General features: G+C 36.7%; 1 protein-coding gene across 1 annotated transcript; it reads right to left on the bottom strand.

The window, feature by feature from the left end:
* Positions 1-406: 406 nt before the first annotated feature.
* LOC126829627 (monocarboxylate transporter 14) lies at positions 407-20,067 on the bottom strand. The gene is made up of 7 exons (XM_050559606.2): positions 19,932-20,067; positions 8,249-8,609; positions 6,264-6,407; positions 3,386-4,771; positions 3,111-3,290; positions 2,419-2,544; positions 407-2,060 (listed from the first exon to the last, which is right to left on the bottom strand). Exons 2-7 carry the CDS (start codon positions 8,508-8,510, stop codon positions 1,828-1,830), a joined length of 2,331 nt encoding a protein of 776 aa, XP_050415563.1. The 5' UTR covers positions 8,511-8,609; positions 19,932-20,067; the 3' UTR covers positions 407-1,827.
* Between the last annotated feature and the right edge of the window lie 361 nt (positions 20,068-20,428).

Here is a 20,428-nt window from a genome sequence, read left to right as displayed (position 1 = left end):
ATATATCAATTTTAAAACAATTGGATGATAACTTTTGGCGTTAGAGCGTTCACAAGAAATTTTGGACGATGGCCGGACGGACCGATGGACGGGGGCGACGGTAATATACGTCCACATTCCTATGTGGGCGTATAAAAATACAAATATACACTGAATTAAATAAATAAAAGTATAAATACTCTCACCTCTTCCCCCTTTAGTAAGAACTCCTATCCTTACCATCGATATCACGGAAATATGTATACTTATTAGTAGTTCACGTATTTGCATAATTTGACATTTTTCCAACAGCTGTTTTTAAACATGGAAACGCAATATGACAAATGATGATAAAGGGAACCATGCCAGCAATCAATATATATATATATATATATATATATATATATATATATATATATGGCATGGATTGATTTAATTTATGACTGGGGTATTGTTTATTACATATTTCATAAATTTTTATCATAGTTAATGTTGTCACCACCTGATTTATTCCTGCACTGGTTGCATGTTAAAAAGATGGCCACGCTAAGCTCACACTTCAGATAGTCATAGACAACATGTTTTTCGAAAGGAAAACCTGAATGTTGACCAAATTTGATAAAGATCCGAAAAGCTTGTGAACAGATAGAGGTCAGATTTCTTGAAGGTAAAAGGATCCATATCAAATGCGGTTAACATCCAAGTTTTACTTTCAGACAAACCACTATCTTGGCTATGCTTTTGTCCCAAACCCAATGCCTAATTAGTTCAAATCCTTCAAGTTGACTGGAATACAAAATGTACCAAGAAGGCCCAGTTACGTGTGTATCTTTTGGAAGGTACAAGCAGGCGGTTGTCCAGAGGGGAGTGGTCCGTTGGTTGCGGAGGGCATATTCTTTTCCTCCTGCATTTATCGAAATAATGCTGAACAAAAAAGCTTTACCGCTGTGTTGGCCTCACTCTAATCCTATACATGGATGTACTTAGATGGGCAGAAATATTCTAATACCTAACGCCAAACTTGACGTGCCTAGCAAACCTCTTTGCTCAAATTCCTGGACACGCCCCTGACAGGGATGGACAGTCAACTTTGTGTCCATAGAAACGTAAAATTATTAAATTCGAGAAAATTTCCAATTATATCCATAACGATATAACCTCCGGAAACGAAGCGATCATGAGGACGGGCGAACAGATGACCTATGACAGACAGATGACCTATGACGAACAGATGACCTATGACAGACAGATGACCTATGACGAACAGATGACCTACGACAGGCAGAAGCTATAGGTTAAAAGGACTAAGGTTAATCGTCTCTTATTATTATTATTACAGCATATTTATAGTGTAGCCTTTCATATAACGTGTTCAGGGCACTTTACAAAATGACAATGTAATCATATAACAAAACCCATAAAACAACAAAATTCAGTATACAGATTCAGTTAAACGCCTGTTTAAATAAATCATATAAAAATACACCCATAAAAGAACAAGCTTGAGTATACAGTCAGTTAAACGTCTGTTTAAATAAATGTGTTTTAAGCTGTTTTAAAAGAACATTGAGATATACAGCATCTTAAACTAAATGGTAGATTATTCCGCAAAACAGGTGCTTGATAACTAAAACTGACCAGAAGAGATTAGTTGAACGGTTTGGGGCTTTAAAAGGAGTTTACCTGTTGTACGTAATGTTAACCAGGTGTATAAAGTTCTAAAAGATCTGAGAGGTAAACAGGAGCGTAAAAATGTTTCAATATGTTAATTATTGATGTTATATTGTATGATGCTAATACTTGTGTGTGCACTATGTACAGAAAACTCCCACTACAAGACGTTGTAATCTATTGACAATTATTTGACACAGCATTAAATGTTTCAACCTTTTCTATTGTTAATGTCTCTGGTTGAGGTCCCTGGTCATTGAATGGAGTGATAGTTTGCTCAAACACATCTTGTTCACTAGTTCTGAAAAAGGGTGTATGTAGAAGCAAATGCAATATAGCCCCTACTGTTACCAAAGCTCCACCCATATAAAAGGATATATCATAACTTTTAGTTGTATCATACGTAAACCCTGAAAAACATAATACCAATTATATCATGTTTATATATTCAGGTTTAAAACTAATCAACGAAAAGTAAAAATAATGTAGAGACAATTTACAATAAGTGGACATGAGAAATGGAAACATATAAAACAAAACCAATGGCATAAGAAAACACCATGCTCTCTCTCTACTAAATATATTATTCCAAATTAATTTCTGCAAAGAGTAAAAACACAATATTTCTGTTTAAGACATGTACACGGTCGTTTACTTTGATTATGAAACAACACATTTCAAAGAAAACTATTACTAATAACGACCAAGACCCGTTCACCCGGTTAATATGTTATATAAGAACAGATTATTTAATAGCAAAATTGTTACCTGCTAAAGGAGGGCCTGCAATAGCTGCGATACCCCTAAACATTGTCATTAATCCAAAAGCATTGGTGAGTTTTTCTATTCCAAGGAGATCACAAATGATGATAGAGGACAGGGATATGAATGCACCTAGAAAATAGAGAAATGCTTATCCAGTAAATTTATGACATGTTCAGCGATGCAATTATCTATCGAGCATAGGTTGGGTGCCTTTTGACATATTCGTATGGACATTTAAATCAAAATTTCATCTAGTGGTTTTTTGGAGAAGATTTTTCAAAATGTTTAAATTTTTAAGATCCGTTTCAGTGCCTCATAAGCCCCCTGTGTTGGTGGTTCGATTGATTAATAATGTGTAAGGAAAATATTTCAGAATGTTTAGACAATTAAATGATAGAATAAAATATATTTATTGTAAGAGAATATGTAATTTAGTACATTCTCGGGATCTGTGTTGGAATATAAATCACTTTTGATTGCCATACAGTGTTTACTTATAGATGACGATATAGTGTCATATTCCATATTGTACATGTATGTGATAAATGATGTTAAAAAAGGAACATCTTAACTTTACGATAACTACCCTAACATAATTCTTCTATAAGTTGAAATGTCATAATAGTATCTTCGTCGTTACAGTATCGTGTGTGGTCAATTTATGAAGGCTATATGAAATATATAATAAGTATTACCTAGTGATAATCCAAAAATTGATGCAGCAATAGTGAGAGTAATATAATCATTACAAAATGGGAAGGCAGCTGTTGTTATACCAGTGATAAGTATAGACACATTATTTACCAATAGACTGCTAACATTGGGGCGATCAGCTAACCACCCAGATAAAAGTCTACCAAAACAGTTTGTAATACCTGTAACATAATAAAATACTGTAAACATCTTGTCAATTCATTGTACTAAATCAAATTATTACGAAAATTGAAAACAAGTAATTTTAATGGTTTACCTATTACAGATACAAGAAAGGCAGCTTTATTTTCTTCTATTCCGCTCAGTTGAGCTTTGTCTACTAAAAATACAAAAGGTACATAGAAGCCCATGAATACAAACACGTTACCAAGACACAACATCATAAAGCCAGCATCTTTCAATAATGATATATCCAGCATCTCTCGCATTGTATCTTTGGCAGATTTAGGTATAGGAAGTAACTTCCAGAAAACAGATTCATTATGTTGCTCTGTAGGTATGGTAGTAATACTCTGAATATAGCTACGCATGTCTACCTGAGAACGAAACTGCGGGATATTTAAAACACTTCCACTATAAAATATATCTTTTTTGTATAAGGGACGTTTGTAATCTTCTTTTGGAACATTTAAATTACGCTGAGAAAGTAAAGTACTTTTTTTGTCTTTTACAACAATACTCTTTGTTCCTCCTGTTGGTTGCATTTTCACCATGATATTTTTGGGATCTGATGCACTGAGTAAGGGTGAACATTCTTGTATCTTATGATGAATATTATTAGGAAGACTTCCATTTGAAAATTTAATAGGTTTGACTGAGGCGATTTGGATCTCAGGGTCACTTTTCCTTTGATTCCTCGGTCTCGAATTGACAGGAGGGTTCTGGTCTACAGGACTGTGGTCGTGTTCTGGAGAACTGGGTGAGCTTATGTCTTGAGGGGATGTTGGTGGGGTAAAGTATTCAGATTGTTCTGTGGTAACTGTTCCCTCAACTGTTGAGTCAGCGGCTATAGATAGCCGTGTAACACTGTCTGGCTTTGGCAAAGCATTATCCTGTACAGTTATCTTTGGGAGGCTTGGACTTTCTGGGAGGCTACTAATATCCCCTCTGTCTGAAGACATCGAGAGTTTATGAATACGAGCGTCTCGACTGTTTTGACGTCCACATCCCTTGACAAAAATGGTGCTTGGTAGAGACGCCAACTCTGATTCGTCGTCTTCTAGTCTTTGTTCTCGTTGCAACTTCGCTTCCATCACCCGCTCTAAGATTAAATTGGTGTGCTGGGGACTGTAAATGTAATTACTACATTCTGATTCAGATCTAAATCTTTTGGATTTTGTTTGCTCTTTAATTCTGTCAATCATGTTTTTGGCTCTTGGGCGTTTAAGCTTCGGTGTTGATGTCACTTCTAAAGGTCGCATAAGCATGCCACATATAGCCGCTTGTAGTATAATACCCGCCAATATCATTATGGCATTATTCCAGTCATAGACATCCAACAGAACTTTTGACAAAGGGGCAAACATGAACGTGCCTACCCCTGATCCACATACAGCTATACCCGTAGCCATTGCTCGTTTTGTTTCAAAGTAATATCCAACACTAACAATAGCCGGTAAGTAAATCATTCCAAAACCAAAACCTGTAAATGATAATGAAAACATTTTTCAGTTGGTATAAACTAGCTCAAAGATTAAAAATGTGATGTTGACTGAGATGGACCAGCTAATTCTATTCAATGAAACATGAAAGAGAGAGAGAAAATGAGGATTAACGTACACTTGACTTAAACTAGGGACTACAATGGTACAATGTCATTTTAATAAGTTGCATGAGCGTATGGTCCTGAGTTGTGGGAGGAAACCTGACTACACGGAGAAATCTACTCCATGTCACTTACAAGCATAGGATCAAACCCCCGCCACTCGACTTAACATCGATAACAGACCAGATGACCTAAAGTATTAGACCATTCGAACTTTCGGTTCTATAGCATTCCAATACGGTGCACCTATTTCGTGTAATCTTTTACCCCCATCACCTTAAAACAGCTTCATCCCTTGAATCTTTTAAAACAAAACTAAAAACTCATCTATTTACCAGTGCATTTCAACTAGAATGGATCGAGATATGTGTGTAAATAGTGACCATAGAGTATATAGTATGCGCCGAGAGTATGCATTTGTGGCTGGATTGGCGCTTTACATATATACATTATTATTATTATGTATTTATTTGTTGGTAATGGCAGGATTCAGAAGACATCAACAACTGATCAACTGTAACAGCCCAAGAAGGAATTATCAGAAATAATTAAAATTTGATTGTTTAACAAAGCGTTATAGTTTAAACATGTATAGGTAATCAGATGGTAACTTTAGCTGAAATCATCTCATGAATAACAACACTGCGTATAAATTCCAAGTCCTTCGGGTGATAACTTTAGCCTCTAGACTTACACAAGATTTTCAACTGATTAAAGGTGATAACGAAAATTGGCTTCTTGGTACAGTGAACATACACACTGTGTATAAATTTCAGATCAATCGGGTGCTAAGTTTGGCTTCTAGAGCGTGACCATACAATTGTCGAGACCGGAAGACGGGGTGGGTGACAACTATACGACCACATTTTAATTTGGGAGTATAAGAATTATTCAGATCTATTGATAATTGAGACTCCTGTGGTCTTACAGGTTTTGCAAAGAAGGGGAATAATTCTGGATATTATAGTAAAACGTCGTTGAATATCAATATCAATTCAGCAAAATAAAAGACCTATTGAAATTGGTAACAAGGTTTTGCATCCACGGGGGATAACTCTCGGAAATCGTCGAAAATAGCTGACGAATTGCTCAAGAGTGACAACAAATATTTATCTGTCTTTAAAGTGAAATCAAAAATAGATATAGAATAAAGAGTTTCCAAGTTCCTTAGAGAGAATAATTAAACAACGAAATTGCGATCAATTTGTAAAGCCTTGAATGAAAACATTCAGACCTGACAAACTTGTCTTTATATTTAGTTTAATTGACTTAATTATTTCGTTTCTAGTCTGTTTTCGGAGCCTCGAGGTGTGGGTGATTGGGGTGGGTGTCAACTGAGCATAATTTAATTTGTAATAAACATCCATACCGCCTATAACGCCATAGGTAAGAGTTAAGATTTCCACATTTGGCGAGAATGTACATAGAACAAAAGCTCCAGTGGACACCAGACTACCAATAACAGCTACTGGTCGACATCCATATCTGTTTACCATTCCGCTAACTATTGGTCCTGTAATCAACATACTATTTAATAAGATAATCACGCCCACAAAGCTGCTTTGTCTCGCAAAAACGACAGTAAAAATAACAGTTTATTCACAACTACATTTTCAAACACGAGTTTATGTATAGGCAGCGGCATATCAAAAAGGAATACTTGAATGTTGACCAAATTTGATAAGGAAGCTTTCAAGAAATCTGATGTCTATCGTGATCACAGGCTTGAAAAAAAACCGTTATAAACTGAAGCCTCTATCGCGTCGGAAGATAACTCTGGAACAGATGTTCGTGGAATGTTAAAATTCAAAATAATGCATTAAAAACTATAGCCACTACAGGATTTTCGGAAAGTTGCGGAACACTGAATATCAATAGGGTTAATCCTGTCCTGACACCAATGAATCACGCCTGATTTGAAATAAATCCATTAAAAAATATATAGCCTCTATCATGTGTACAAGCCAATTATTGACCGACGGACAAAGTGACGACACAATACGCCAACGCTATTGTAACAAGGGACTCGAAGAACGAGGCTTAGCATATCCCACACGTCATCTCAAACGGTGATGGGTTAGATCTATTTGATAAGGCCAACTTCACGAGATGTAAACAGGGCTAGCGCTAATCCCAACCCTAACCCTTTGAACAAACTTGAAGTTGACCTTATCAAATAGATCTAATCGTGACACCATATTCTTATTTGGAGAGCATGCGCAATAAATTTTACCGGTGTAGACTGGAATAATCAGACGCTAGAGATTGCCATTCGATTGAGACTTCTCGCGCATTTCGCCCAACATAACTGATTTGAAATTAAGAGTAAAAACGCAAACGATTTAGCGTAAATCGGTTTATATATACTCTTCAAAAAAAGTAGGGGACATTGAAATGCAAATACCTATGCAAGTAGTGATATGATAAATAGTCATGGACACTTGACATGCTTTGAGAGTATGTTCACAGATGAAGAACTTATCGGCCCCGACAGAACCACTGAGCTGCACATGCGACACACAATAGCGCCATACACGTGGGAGGGGTTCATTGTCAAATTTGACACTTCAAGGAAGGGTTGATGAAAACTGCCGCGTGATGATTTATCTATCCATATTTGCTTTCCTATCGGTTCTTGTATAAGATTTACTGTTTAGTGTGTTACGTTTAATTTGATCGGGGGACGTATTCGTCGACGTCAATGCCAACCGACAACACTGCAAGAATTGGCCGTGGCACTGCAAGAGAAGTGGGTCAGATTGCCCCAAATCGTGATTGGGCGGTTGATTAGGAGCATGCCACGACGAATTGCTGAATGTCTGAGGATTGGTGGAGCAATTACTCATTATTAAGACAAAAATCAAAAACGTCCATTTTCACTTTTGACGGTGTATCTCTTTGCGAGTGAAATGGGGCCGTCGGATAAGCCGCCCATATGAACTGTTTATGTTCATGTGTAGGCAATTGGCCTGTTATTAACATACTCTGGTTACCTCTAATAGAAACAGCAGTGCATTTCTGAATATCCCTTACTTTTTTTGAAGAGTATACATTCATATTACATTATTATATGCGTTGCAACTCATTTGTATCAATTTCTAGGTACCAAATAGTAGCCATTTCGCTCTTTTAATAAGATGATTACTGCGCATCAATGGGTTAGATTGGTGTTTCAAAGTAATAGGTAAGAATGATACGTCAGTGAACGTTTCAATATATTATCGATTAATCAGTCAACTGGATGTGATTTCAGATCTTTGTCGAGATAAATTTCGGTTCGGTCCTCAGTAGAATATGAAAATGATAAATCTCGATTATAAAACTTTAGTAAGTGTATTATACTGAAGAACTTACCTGCAAACAAATACATCCCAACCAAGAGGGACCCAACAAGAGATACCTTACTTTTCGGCTCCTTAAAAAAGTCTACAAATTCCACCAGAAAAACGCCAAAGGAGTATCCAATACCATCCACAATGACATTGCATACGAACGAACATGCGACAATAACCCATCCATAGCCACCATCAGGAGGAGTCGGGATATACTCGTCGCAGCTATCGTCAGATTGGCACGAATTTGTGGAAGGAATTCGATTAGTCTTTCTTGATGGCATAGTAATATATTTTTAGGTATCAGCTTTGGTGTTGGTGGCTCTCTTAGAGATGTGTTACCAGATCAGAACTATGCGATGCCAAACTTCAATCCATTTTACCTTAAAAAAAATAATTAAAAAACGCCGCTGAAGAATCATTCCCAATAAAACCTGAGTATTTACCGCGCAAGAAAAACAAATATCCTTCATCATAGAGGAATCGGCACATTCATCACATAACTTTTGTAATTTTAAAGAGAAATGGCATCCATATTATATACTCTTCAAAAAAGTAGGGGATATTCAGATGCAAATACCTATGCAGGTTGTGATATGATAAATAGTCATGGACACTTGACATGCTTTGAGAGTATGTTCATAGATGGATAACTTATCGCCCCAACAGAACCACTGAGCTGCACATGCGACACGCAATAGCGCCATACACGTGGTTCTTGCATAAGATTTACTGTTTAGCGTATCTTTGCTTTAGTATGTTACGTTTAATTTGCAGTGAGACGTCTTCAACACGATGAACGTCTACGTGCTATTGGCATGCCGCGTGCTGGTTTATCCTATCCATGTTTGCTTTCATATTGGTTCTTGCATAAGATTTACTGTTTAGCGTATCTTTGCTTTAGTGTGTTACGTTTAATTTGCAATGAGACGTCTTCAACATGATGGACGTCTACGTGCTTTTGGCATGCCGCGTGCTGGTTTATCCTATCCATGTTTGCTTTCCTATTGGTTCTTGCATAAGATTTACTGTTTAGCGTATCTTTGTTCTAGTGTGTTACGTTTAATTTGCAATGAGACGTTTTCAACATGATGAACGTCTACGTGCTATTGGCATGCTTCAAATGGGTTCTACACAGCGAGCAGTACCAACAAACACACAATGCTGATGATAGACCTCGTTCATGTCGTCCTAGAGCCACTACACAAGCTCAGGGTTGATACATTCGTACAAAGGTCCTGCGAAATCGAGGACAAACGGCCAATCAGCTTTTTGTAAACTTGTACCAAGTTACAGGAATTCGAGTTATACCCCAAACGATTAGAAATCGGCTACATGCAGCCCATTTCCATGCGCGACGACCGCGTGGTGTGCCTCCATTAACTCGCCAGCACATGGCAAACAGGCGTCAATGGTGTAGGCAGCATAGAAATTGGGGTAATCGTCGATGGGGCGTGTAATGTTCTCAGATGAGTCGAGATTTAATCTGGATTTCACCGATAGTCGTGCTTGCGTTTGGAGGCGTGTAAATGAGCGTCATGCTTACGTTAATTCAGACAGCGTGACAGATTCGCGCGTGGGTCTGTTATGGTGTGGGGAGGAATCACCATGACTGGCAGAACGGACTTGCATATTGTTCAAGGAACGGCCACTGGTGTGTACTAGCGTGACCACATCCTGGCACAGATAGTTCTGCCATTTGCTCAACGTGCAGGTCGACGTTTCATCCTTCAAGATGATAACGCCCGTGCCCACCGCGCTCTTGTCGTGAATGACTACCTCCAGCGTCACCATATTGTCCATATGCCTTGGCCAGCCATGAGTCCTGACCTTTCCCCTATAGAGCATGTCTGGGACATGATCCGGAGACGTGTTGGTCGACGTCAACGTCAAACGACAACACTGGAAGAATTGGCTGTGGCACTGCAAGAGGGGTGGTTCAGATTGCCCTAAATCTTGATTGGACGGTTGATTAGGAGCATGCCACGACGAATTGCTGAATGTCTGAGGATTGGTGGAGCAATTACTCATTATTAAGACAAAAATCAAAAACGTCCATTTTCACTTTTGACATTGTATCCATTGAAATGGTGCCGTCAGATAAGCCGTCCATATGAACTGTTTATGTTCATGTGTAGGCAATTGGCCCGTTATTAACATACACTGGATACCTCTAATAAAAACAGCAGTGCATTTTCGCAGTTTTGTATTTTTTCTGAATATCCCCTACTTTTTTTGAAGAGTATATAATAGAGAAACGTTGTTTGTGTTTGTACAGGAAACCAAACGGTTGAACCAATCAATTTGAAATAACTTCATAATAACAAGGTTTTTCTTACAACATATTTATTTTGTATCTGCGTGTAGTATTTATAGTGATGAATTGACCAATAATGATTATTAACAGTTTTGTCCGGGTACCAGGGTGTTTAATGAATAAATTTCATTTTGCAATAATGGGTCGTGGAAGTTATCCACCGAGAGTTATCGCCCTTCCACAAGATGTTTGCGACCCTGAGACGGATACAAAGCAACTTTAAAATAACCAGCTTTTTACAAGAAATTTTATTTTGTATTGGATCAAAGTAGTAACTGAATTATTATGAATGTTACAAAAATTAAGATTAATAATACCCGATCAACGCCGGGTAAAACATCTAGTAACTGATATTCTCTATTCATACGGAATAAGATATGGAATCATTACCTACCTTCTGTGTCAACCGGTCTCGAGATAACGTCTACCTCACATAAAAAGAAATACAGAAGAGTGGGCCGCCATAGTGCCGCTGCCCGGGCAAAATTTCCCTTCATTAGCCCAGTCGGAGCAGAACAGTAGGACGTTAAACCCCATTTCATTCCATTTTTATACACAGGCCCTCCAATTATCGGATTGATTTGATACACAGTATTTATGAAACGAGGAAGCCTGTTCCGTTAACTCGAACAGCTATATAGATGTACAATTAAATATCTAAAGTTTACATGTTTATTATTGAAAAACCTATAGTCCCTTCCAGTTTCACATGAAACAAATACAGCGCAACATTTTTTTTATTATTGTTATTATTATTATTTTTTACATACTATGATACTTTAAGTTGTATTCAGCTAAGTACGGGTTGTATATATTGTATGTAGTGTATCTACTGCTATTCATTATTAGTATATAATTTGTATTGCAAATAGGGATAGGGGTCTGACATGGGCATTTTGACTGTTCCCCAATTTGCCATTCATTTATAGTGAATAAAATATGTCTTAAAAAGATAAAAACATAAACACTGTCTAGAGTTGGAGGGCTAAAAGACTTTATCAAGGAAAATAACTCAGAAAGTAATTATAAATTTATTCATTTCTTAACAAAAACACTGTGTATACTGTTTAAATTGACTCAGTAACTATCACATCCTCGGTATCCCCAATGGTTTCATTCCGTTCTATTCCACTAACCCCTGGGTTAATCTGTAGGGGGGGGGGGTCAAGTTATCCGCCCTTGATGATTGTGCTATTTTCATCGACCAATCCCATAAATCGTTAATTGCAAAGGAAGTTGGTAAAGGGAAGTTACTCTCATCGGACAAGGTTAGGGGTTAGCCTAAATGAGAGAAGTCCAAATTATTCTAAATGCGTAAAGTTTACATATACATGTATGTAGGTTCAAGAATGTTATTGAGAATCGTTCGTTCGTTCGTTGTCCGGAGTTTTACGTCCACGTGATATCGTAGACAAGTTAGAGATACATTATGGGAGATTAGATAAAGAGCTCGTAGTTCTCACTATTATAGTTAAAAACTAAATAATGTAAAGGGAATTTGCATAAAATTTCAGTCAATTTGATCCACCCTGAACCGAGTATTTAGAGATTGAATTTTGGGCCTAGTCCGTACGAGCGTTGCTTATGGTCTGGAAAGGTTAATTAATGTCTAATTAATAATTTAGATAACATTCCAGATAAAGAAAGACCCGCAATTGACAGATTTACCGCTTGCATAATGCATGTTTGATGAGAATGTGTGTGAAATAGCTGTATTTAACGTGGCAAGTATAAGTTCAATTAGAAATATATACATTATTTAAACATGCATTATGCAAGAGCAAAATCTGCTTATTACAAGTCTTTCTTTAGGCCTGAAATGTTATCTAAATAATCAATTAGACATTAATTAACTTATCCAGACCATAATAAACTCTCGATGTCAAGGCTAGCCTTCGATGTTGGCTGGATTAGATTCCTATATGCCGCTAACGGCCAGTGATAATTAAATTTAGAAAAAGTGGATAATCGAGACTATGCTGTTTATATTAATGATTTTAGTAATGATGACCAAGACTATGCAAACATTTCACCCGCTTCTTTCTCGGCTCATAGTGGATCAATTTGACTGAAATTTTCAGCAAATTACCTTAACACTATCTAGTTTTTAACTATTATAGCGAGACCTGCCATCTCTTTATCTTATCTCCCATAATGTATCTTTAAATAAATCATTCATTTAAAGCGATAATTTCATATTTTCTAAGAAAGTCAAAACATAATTATTTCTATGTCTTTTGCTCAATAGGTTATCAACTCACTATTATACGATCATTGGCATTATTTCCCACCCTTAAAAATCATTGAAATGGGAAATAATAACACAATTACCTCCCTTGTTTTCCTATTACCTCCATGGAATAGCTATGTTCAAACGTTTGAATTTGAAGCTAAAAATGATATTTTTGCCAAATTCTCAGCTGGCAATAGTGAATTATAGGATTAAAAGGATTATTTTTTAACAAGATAGGACTGTTTATGGATACCCTCTATTTAAAGGCTTTATTTTAATAAATTTTAAAAATTTAACTTAAAAATATGAAATTGTAACTTTAATGGACATAAATATGGTTATCTACCCTTATAAAAACTGAGGCGAAACGACTGGGTTGTAAACTGTTTCTTGATTGGTTCGTAGGCTTTAGCTACAATCAAGGCCCCGCTAGATAATTTGAAATCCTGGAAACCCTATGGATTAACCCAGGGTAGAGTGGAGTAGAACGGAATGAGAACACATGGAATACCGAGGATGTAACTTCCCTACATCACTGACAATCAATAGGATTCTTCATCACATGACCTTAAACACTTAGTATAAATTTCTATCAATCAAGTCAATCGAATAATAATTTTTTTTTAAAACATAACTCTTGAAGTAATCTCATGAAAGTAAACACCGTGTATAAATATACAGTCAATCGAGTGGTTTTTTTTCTGTTTTTCTGTAAGTAATCAGATGCCATAACTCAGGCGCATGTCAAAGTGGGGGGGGGGGGGGGCTCTCACAGAAAATCTCTTCTTTTTTTGTCCTATAATCATCAATATAACGTCGAACAAACGTATAACTCTTAACAGTGATCATTGAAAATCAGTAGGCTTCTTCGTCTCATAACCTTAAACACTGTGTATAAATTTAGAGTCAATCGGATATTAACTTTATAGCGTCTAGCTAGAGCGTCCATAAGATTGTGGACACGGACGGACATTTTTGTCGGCGTATAAACAGGAACACGGGGAATATTACTGTGTAATGTCATTCCATGACCGGTGTTTGTACAAATTATGTTATAGTACATTCAAACTTATGTAAAACTTCAAAGTTATATGACTCTAGCATTTTGAAACTGCTATTCTATGATTCGATTTTGGTGTACTGGTTTTATATCTTCTAGTTAGACAATATTCTTCAAATTTGGGGATTTGGAAGAACTGTTTATGAAGATTAATAACCCTCCATCCAGGCCAGTAGCCAGCGGGTGGCAAGGGGGGGGGACTATGCCTGCCTCCATCAGATTTTCCGAACAAGTATTGTCGACTATGCATTTAGTGCCAAAAATCATTACTTGTGAGAAAAAAAAAATGATATTTCGAAACAATGCAGGAATTTTACTACAGTATACCGAAAATCAACAGTGTTCATCATCTCCGATGATTGTATTTCCATATAAACTGTGTTGTGTTTTTAATGTGTTCAATCGCTAAATGCCACTCAAGGATTAGATCCCAATGCTTAACGTCAAATTTGAAAGGTTCATTCCCACATATTCCTAATGCTTCACCCCAAATTGAAATAAACCCGTTAAAAGATGCAGTATCTACCACTAATTATCGATATTGTTTGTCCTCTTATGGCCCGAATGACTCACGCCAAATTTGAAAAAAATGTTAAAGATAGGCTTTAACCGCGCTGTCAACAAAAGTTGTCGACAATAGAAATATTTAGAACACACTAAAATCTAATTAAGAATGACAACCCATGAAGTAATTATCAGAAAATATTAGAATTTGTTTGGCTTCTAGTTCTGCCCCATGCTAATGTTTAATATACAAATCATGTAATATCATAAATTTACGTGTTATTTAACAGAAAGCGTTGAAAATCAAGGGCGATAACTCTGAAAATATTTACCAGAAACCACTGGAAATCAATAGGATTCTTGGTCTCATGACCTTAAATATTGCGTATCAATTTAAAGTTTACTGGATGATAAATTTGGTCTCTAGAGCGTTCACGGGACTTTTCAATGTGATCAAGAGCAATAACTCTGAAAATCAACGAGCTTCCTCGTCTCATGGCCCTTAAGGCTGTGGATAAATTTAAAGTCAATCAGATGATAACTTTGGTTTATAGAGCATTCACTAGATTTTTCTGAGGTCAAGAGCCATAACTCCGGTAGTAATTATAGGAAATCGATGAAAATCAATAGGCTGAAGCGAGGGCAATCAGATATTAACATTAATCTCTTGCGCGTCCACAGGATTTTTCAAAGTGATCAAGGGCCACAACTCAATGCGTGTCATTGTCACATAAAGTAACCAATGCGTATGAATTTGAAGTCAATCAGATATCGACTTTAGCCTCTGGAGCGTACACCAGATTTTTCAAAGTGATCAAGAGTCATACACCTGACAGTAATTATTGGAAATCTTTAAAAATCAGTAGGATTCTTCGTCTCATGACCTTAACCAATATGTATAAATTCAATCGGTTGATAACCTTGGCCTTCAGAGTGTTCACAAGATTTTTCAAAGTGATCAAGAGCCATAACTCTGGCAGTAATTATCAGACATCGCTGAAATCAATAAGCTTCTTTTTCTCATGGCCATAAACACTGTGTATAATAATAAATCGGATAATACTTTAGCCTCTACGGCGCCACAAGATTCAACAAACTTTATCACGAAACGTTGAATATCAACAGGGTTCGCGCTCTTATCAGAGCGAGCAACGGATGTCATTGTTTTATTTCTTCCCAAAATTATTATTGTGCAGGATCAGTTAAATTGAAAAGAAGTTACGTAATTCGATAATTCAAATGAATGTCTTGATAAAAAATGTTGTGAAAGAAGGTACATAACAGAAATCTTTTACTCTCAATTCAATAACCTTTGTAGGCAGCAATAATCTCTCTGGGCAACCTCTAAAACAACTAGGAAATTGGGTCCCCATAGGCGTTGCAGGATATCGATTACGTTATTCTTTAAATGAATAACAAAACAAAATACATATGATATAATCTTTAATGGATTGGTAATTAATAGTAAATGACATCCAATTGTAAAAACGCTTGATCTCACATTTATATTTAATGATAAAATTAATATTATTAACTGTACATCTAGAATTTTATATATACATATTTACGGAAAAAAACTCTTTCAAAAACCCACATCAGTAATTTATAATTATGTAGATATTATATGAAGTGGACTTTGGTAATGGGTTAATTGAAAAGTTGGGACTTTATTTACAATGATTTAATGTTGAACCAGGAACTAGACCCAAGCGTTACTTATCTTCTTGTTATTGTTGTTGTTCTTGGGGCTTAAGGTTTCGCTAATTCCAGTATTGTACAATGACGTCATAATTCCAAGACGTTGCGAAGTTATATAAGTATTTACTCATAGATTAATCCCGCTGCAGCATATGTAATAGTAGTGATATTGAATACATGGAACATTTATTTATATTATGTCATAGTATATGGACGAAGTAGCATCTATTTTATCCTCTTTTTTATTCATCCCGATAACTTTAGCAAAATAAAATAAAACCAAGTACGAACAATCCAACCCATTAGACAAAATTCGAAGTCCTAAAAAAACGGCCTAGGCAAAATGGTGTAACCAGCAAATGGACTATTCACTGTGTACAAAATACACGACAGTGGTAACAGGTGTCCGGAAGAGTAAGCTTACCCTGCCTGGTGCCACACCCGCCATAGCCGCATCCAAACCATTAGACGAAATCTCGGTAAAATAGCGTGATTGGCCAATGGACTATCCGTATGCAAAAGGCGCTAGATGAACAGTGTTAACGATGCAGTGGACATAATCAGGGAGATAGTATACGGGTCAATTAAATATATCTAGAATAATAGCCGAAGGGAGACATGTTATATTTACCAATCAAGTCAATATGACGGCCATAAAACTTTTTAAAGGTTTTTGTAAGTTTAGTGCGCAAGTATCCCCGTAGTTGAAGCTTAGATGACAAATGCCTCGATCTACTTAAAAAATCAGAATAAAAGGAACAAGCTCTCACATAACGAATTAGCTGAGACACAAACACTCCATAAGCTGGTGATATTGGAATGTTACTACAAATGAATGGAAAGGTAACAATCGGAAAGTCAAACTCATCACGTTTATCGAACAATTTAATACTCAATTTATGGCAATTGTCAAATTCGAGACGCAGATCCAGGTAGGAAGCGCAATTGTCACTGTTAGTAGTGTTTTTAATTTCGAGCTCATCGGGATATATGAATTCTAAATAATCACTAAATTTGGGATGATTCAGTGAAAGACACTTTCATAAATGGCTATTATTTAGCTATACATTTTCTGTATGTGTAAGAAAATTAATATCTTAAAGATTATATTAACCACTGTTCGTCTTCTTATTGTTAAGCGCAGTAATTTAGTCGCCAAAACTGTAATGTTCCAAAAAATATTAGAGAGGTTTCGCAGCTTAACAGTTACGCTTACACTTACATTAAGATAAGTGTAAGTGTAACTGCACATTATGACGTTTCGCTAAATTCACATTTACAGTTACACTTAGTAGGTGGCGACACTAAGAATAGCAGACGATAGGCACGAGAACATGAACGCTGACGAAATTTTAAGGTTAGCCTTGGAAAATGATGATGAAGAGACTTCAAACTTGGGTCCCCTCCCCAACATAGTGGGTTTTCTCCAAGTTCTTCGGTTTCCTTCCACTGCAAAAGAGAGTGTGAAGGATAACCAAGTCTTCCCAAGGTAGCCAAAGACTAGGCCAGGTCCATGATATCGATAGGCCTACATAGCACCATAGTCATGGGCAGTTCTAGAGCACATCACGGATAGATCGTTGAATTACTAAAGCACGCATGTTTTGTCTCGGCCTCTTCCTTTTTGTCTAGGAGAAGGTCTTCTCTGTGGATGTAGTTCGTGAAAACCACGATTCGGAGAACAATTATGGACTTGATCATGGAAATTAAACAAGGTTTAGCTAAGTGTTGTGAACTTACATTGGAGTCTGCTACACTCTTATGACGTGCGCTTTACGTCATACGTCATAAAAACCGATGACGTTTTACCGTCTAAATGTAAATGTAAGTGTAAATGTAAAGTTGCGAAACCTCTCTAGTATACAACCATGTTACACATTTAGACTAACTATTACAAAGACGCTTAAATGATATTACGTGTACTTCGTTACCCGCAATATACCGATGTATAAACATCTTCACTCCTAATTAGAAGAGCCGAGTAGAATTGTCCCTTTAGAGATATTCTATTACGTACTTAATTCCCTAATTTTAAAATATATATTTTTTTGTTTTCATTAAAATGATCCTGAAATATTTTCTAATACAAGAGCCTCACAATGGCAAATTTTAAGTCAGATTACCAACTCACTACAGGCACTGTTTAAAATGTATTAAGCTTAATTTAAAACCCTGTTATAATGTGTTGACATGACTTCATTGTAATATATTATGGTGGCTGTAAATATTCTTTCGTAAATAAACATTTATAAAAAAAAATGCCAGTAGCTGAATAACCAGAGGTCCCGGGTTCCATCCCGATGTTATAGTTCCTCGAGATGTTGCCAGTATGGTTTCTCCATTTTGTATATAGTGACATTACAAAAACCAAATGTTTTCAAATTTATTGCCACCCATTGAATTAAACAAACAAGTTATCAATGAAAGTGCATCGTCTAGATTAAACCAGATGAAACAAGTTTAAATTTAACCTACATATGTATATTAGTAATAGAAGCTATAGGGTTGCAAAGGTTAACACTGTGACAGTCTTGGACGGCCTAAATGACGTATATACTGGCCCATATAAAAATACAGTGCGAAAGCGAGTATAATGACTGGCGTTGTTAGCGAATTCGGTGCAATAAAATGAATTGAATAAAATATGACTTAACAGGGCCGGATCCGTGTGGCGGGCTTGTCATTCCTTCTTACCTCCCATCCACCCCACACTTTGCCCCACCCATTGATGTCTACACAAATTTTCAGTCATTTTGAGACTAGCATAATATGGTAATTATTTTTTGTTTGTATTCTATATGGTTTTATAACAAATGTTATTGGGGGAGGGGGGGGGGCGCTTTTGTCAAGACAATGGCGTTTCCGCTTAATCTTCTTCGATTTCCAACTGTCAGACCAAAGCAGAAGAAGGCAAATTTTTGATTTCCTGATACAATTAGATAACAAAATGACCTAAGAGCACTATCATTAGATGAATTTGAGAATTCTAGTACACTTCTTTTCTTGTGTTGTTGGTCAGTCATTTTTTTCATATCTTTTCTTTTTCCTGTCTCTGTCCTGTCCTCTCATTCCTTCTTTCTTTTCTCGCCCCCCCCTCTCCTTTCTTTCTCTATTCTTTTTTCTTTCTCTTTTTTCTTTATAGGCTTAGGCCCACTTTTTTTAATGAGCTTAGGCCCACCGGTTACGGACAGGTGGGCCCAGTCCGGTGGGAGGTATCCTGGGCAACCGGCGAAATAAAGGAGGTTGAAAGGTGACCATTACTCCTGGTCACGTATATGCGGGTATTGAAACTTACACCACCTGGGTCATCAAGTCCAGGGGCAGTAGCGCTACTAGTTTTAGAAGACCATTTCCGTTTATTCTGCGTAAAGAACTCGAAAGGCGTCCTTTCACAATAACACAAAAACTGCAAGCAAACGAGAAATGCTACACCCAAAAGCTTCATGAAAAATAAAGTGTCGAATTGCTCAGATTTTATGTAATTATCATGGGAATCGGGACATGGGGCTTTGAAAAATCAGTGGCTGGTTGAAAACTGGGCGAACAAGTTAACAACGCTGGCCTTTCAACAACCATTTGTATTGAAAATATACCATTGTTACATTGTGTTGACCATGAACAACGTCGAGTTAATTGGCTACATGTGTACGCATACATTACCACTAAGTGCATTGAATAATCGTGTAAACATCGTAAGGAAAAGACGAATTAAACGTTATATATCTCAGTTATTCTATAATAGTATAATTTCACGTTTAAGACTTCAAATTGTAACCGTTCGTACCGGTATGTCTACAGCTCAACAGCTGATCGGGGCTTCCGTTCATGACGGCGATTTTGACAGATGCCTGCTTTTAGTCTAAAATTATGATAAATAATAAAGATTTCTTTACCTTAATCCATCGTAGTCTGCAGCTAGTTGATTTGAACGACAGGTCAAATATTTCCCCCCAAATTTATACGTCGTTTATTTGTTAACAGTCGCAAACTGCAAACAATGAATCGGTATGCAAAAGACTGAAATCAGCTGTTAACCGCTAAAAATAGATAAGTGTCCGGATATCTCAAGAGAACCGAACGGCTCGACGCACAAAAGAAAACAAATTAACCATGGCATTCAAATACAAGGGTATCTGGCTAAATCGTTTGGGTTCAACAGATTTTGAAATATGTATTACTAGTTATCTTTCTATAGATAATTACAATTAGATTTATTCCAACGGTCCATAAGAAGAGCTGAATAGTCCGTTCGAACATCCAACGGGTTTCTAGTTATCACGTGATATGTGCGACCAAGATCGATCGCGATTCACAACCACTGCTCATCCTTGACAACCGTCCATAATCAATCATTGACAGGGGCGGATCAAGTGTGTGTGTGTGTGTGTGT

Source organism: Patella vulgata, chromosome 8, assembly GCF_932274485.2.
Source record: "Patella vulgata chromosome 8, xgPatVulg1.2, whole genome shotgun sequence".
In the NCBI taxonomy this organism is placed as follows: domain Eukaryota; kingdom Metazoa; phylum Mollusca; class Gastropoda; family Patellidae; genus Patella; species Patella vulgata.
Note: the sequence above shows the minus strand (reverse complement) of the source record. Positions and strands in the feature narration are given on the sequence as shown.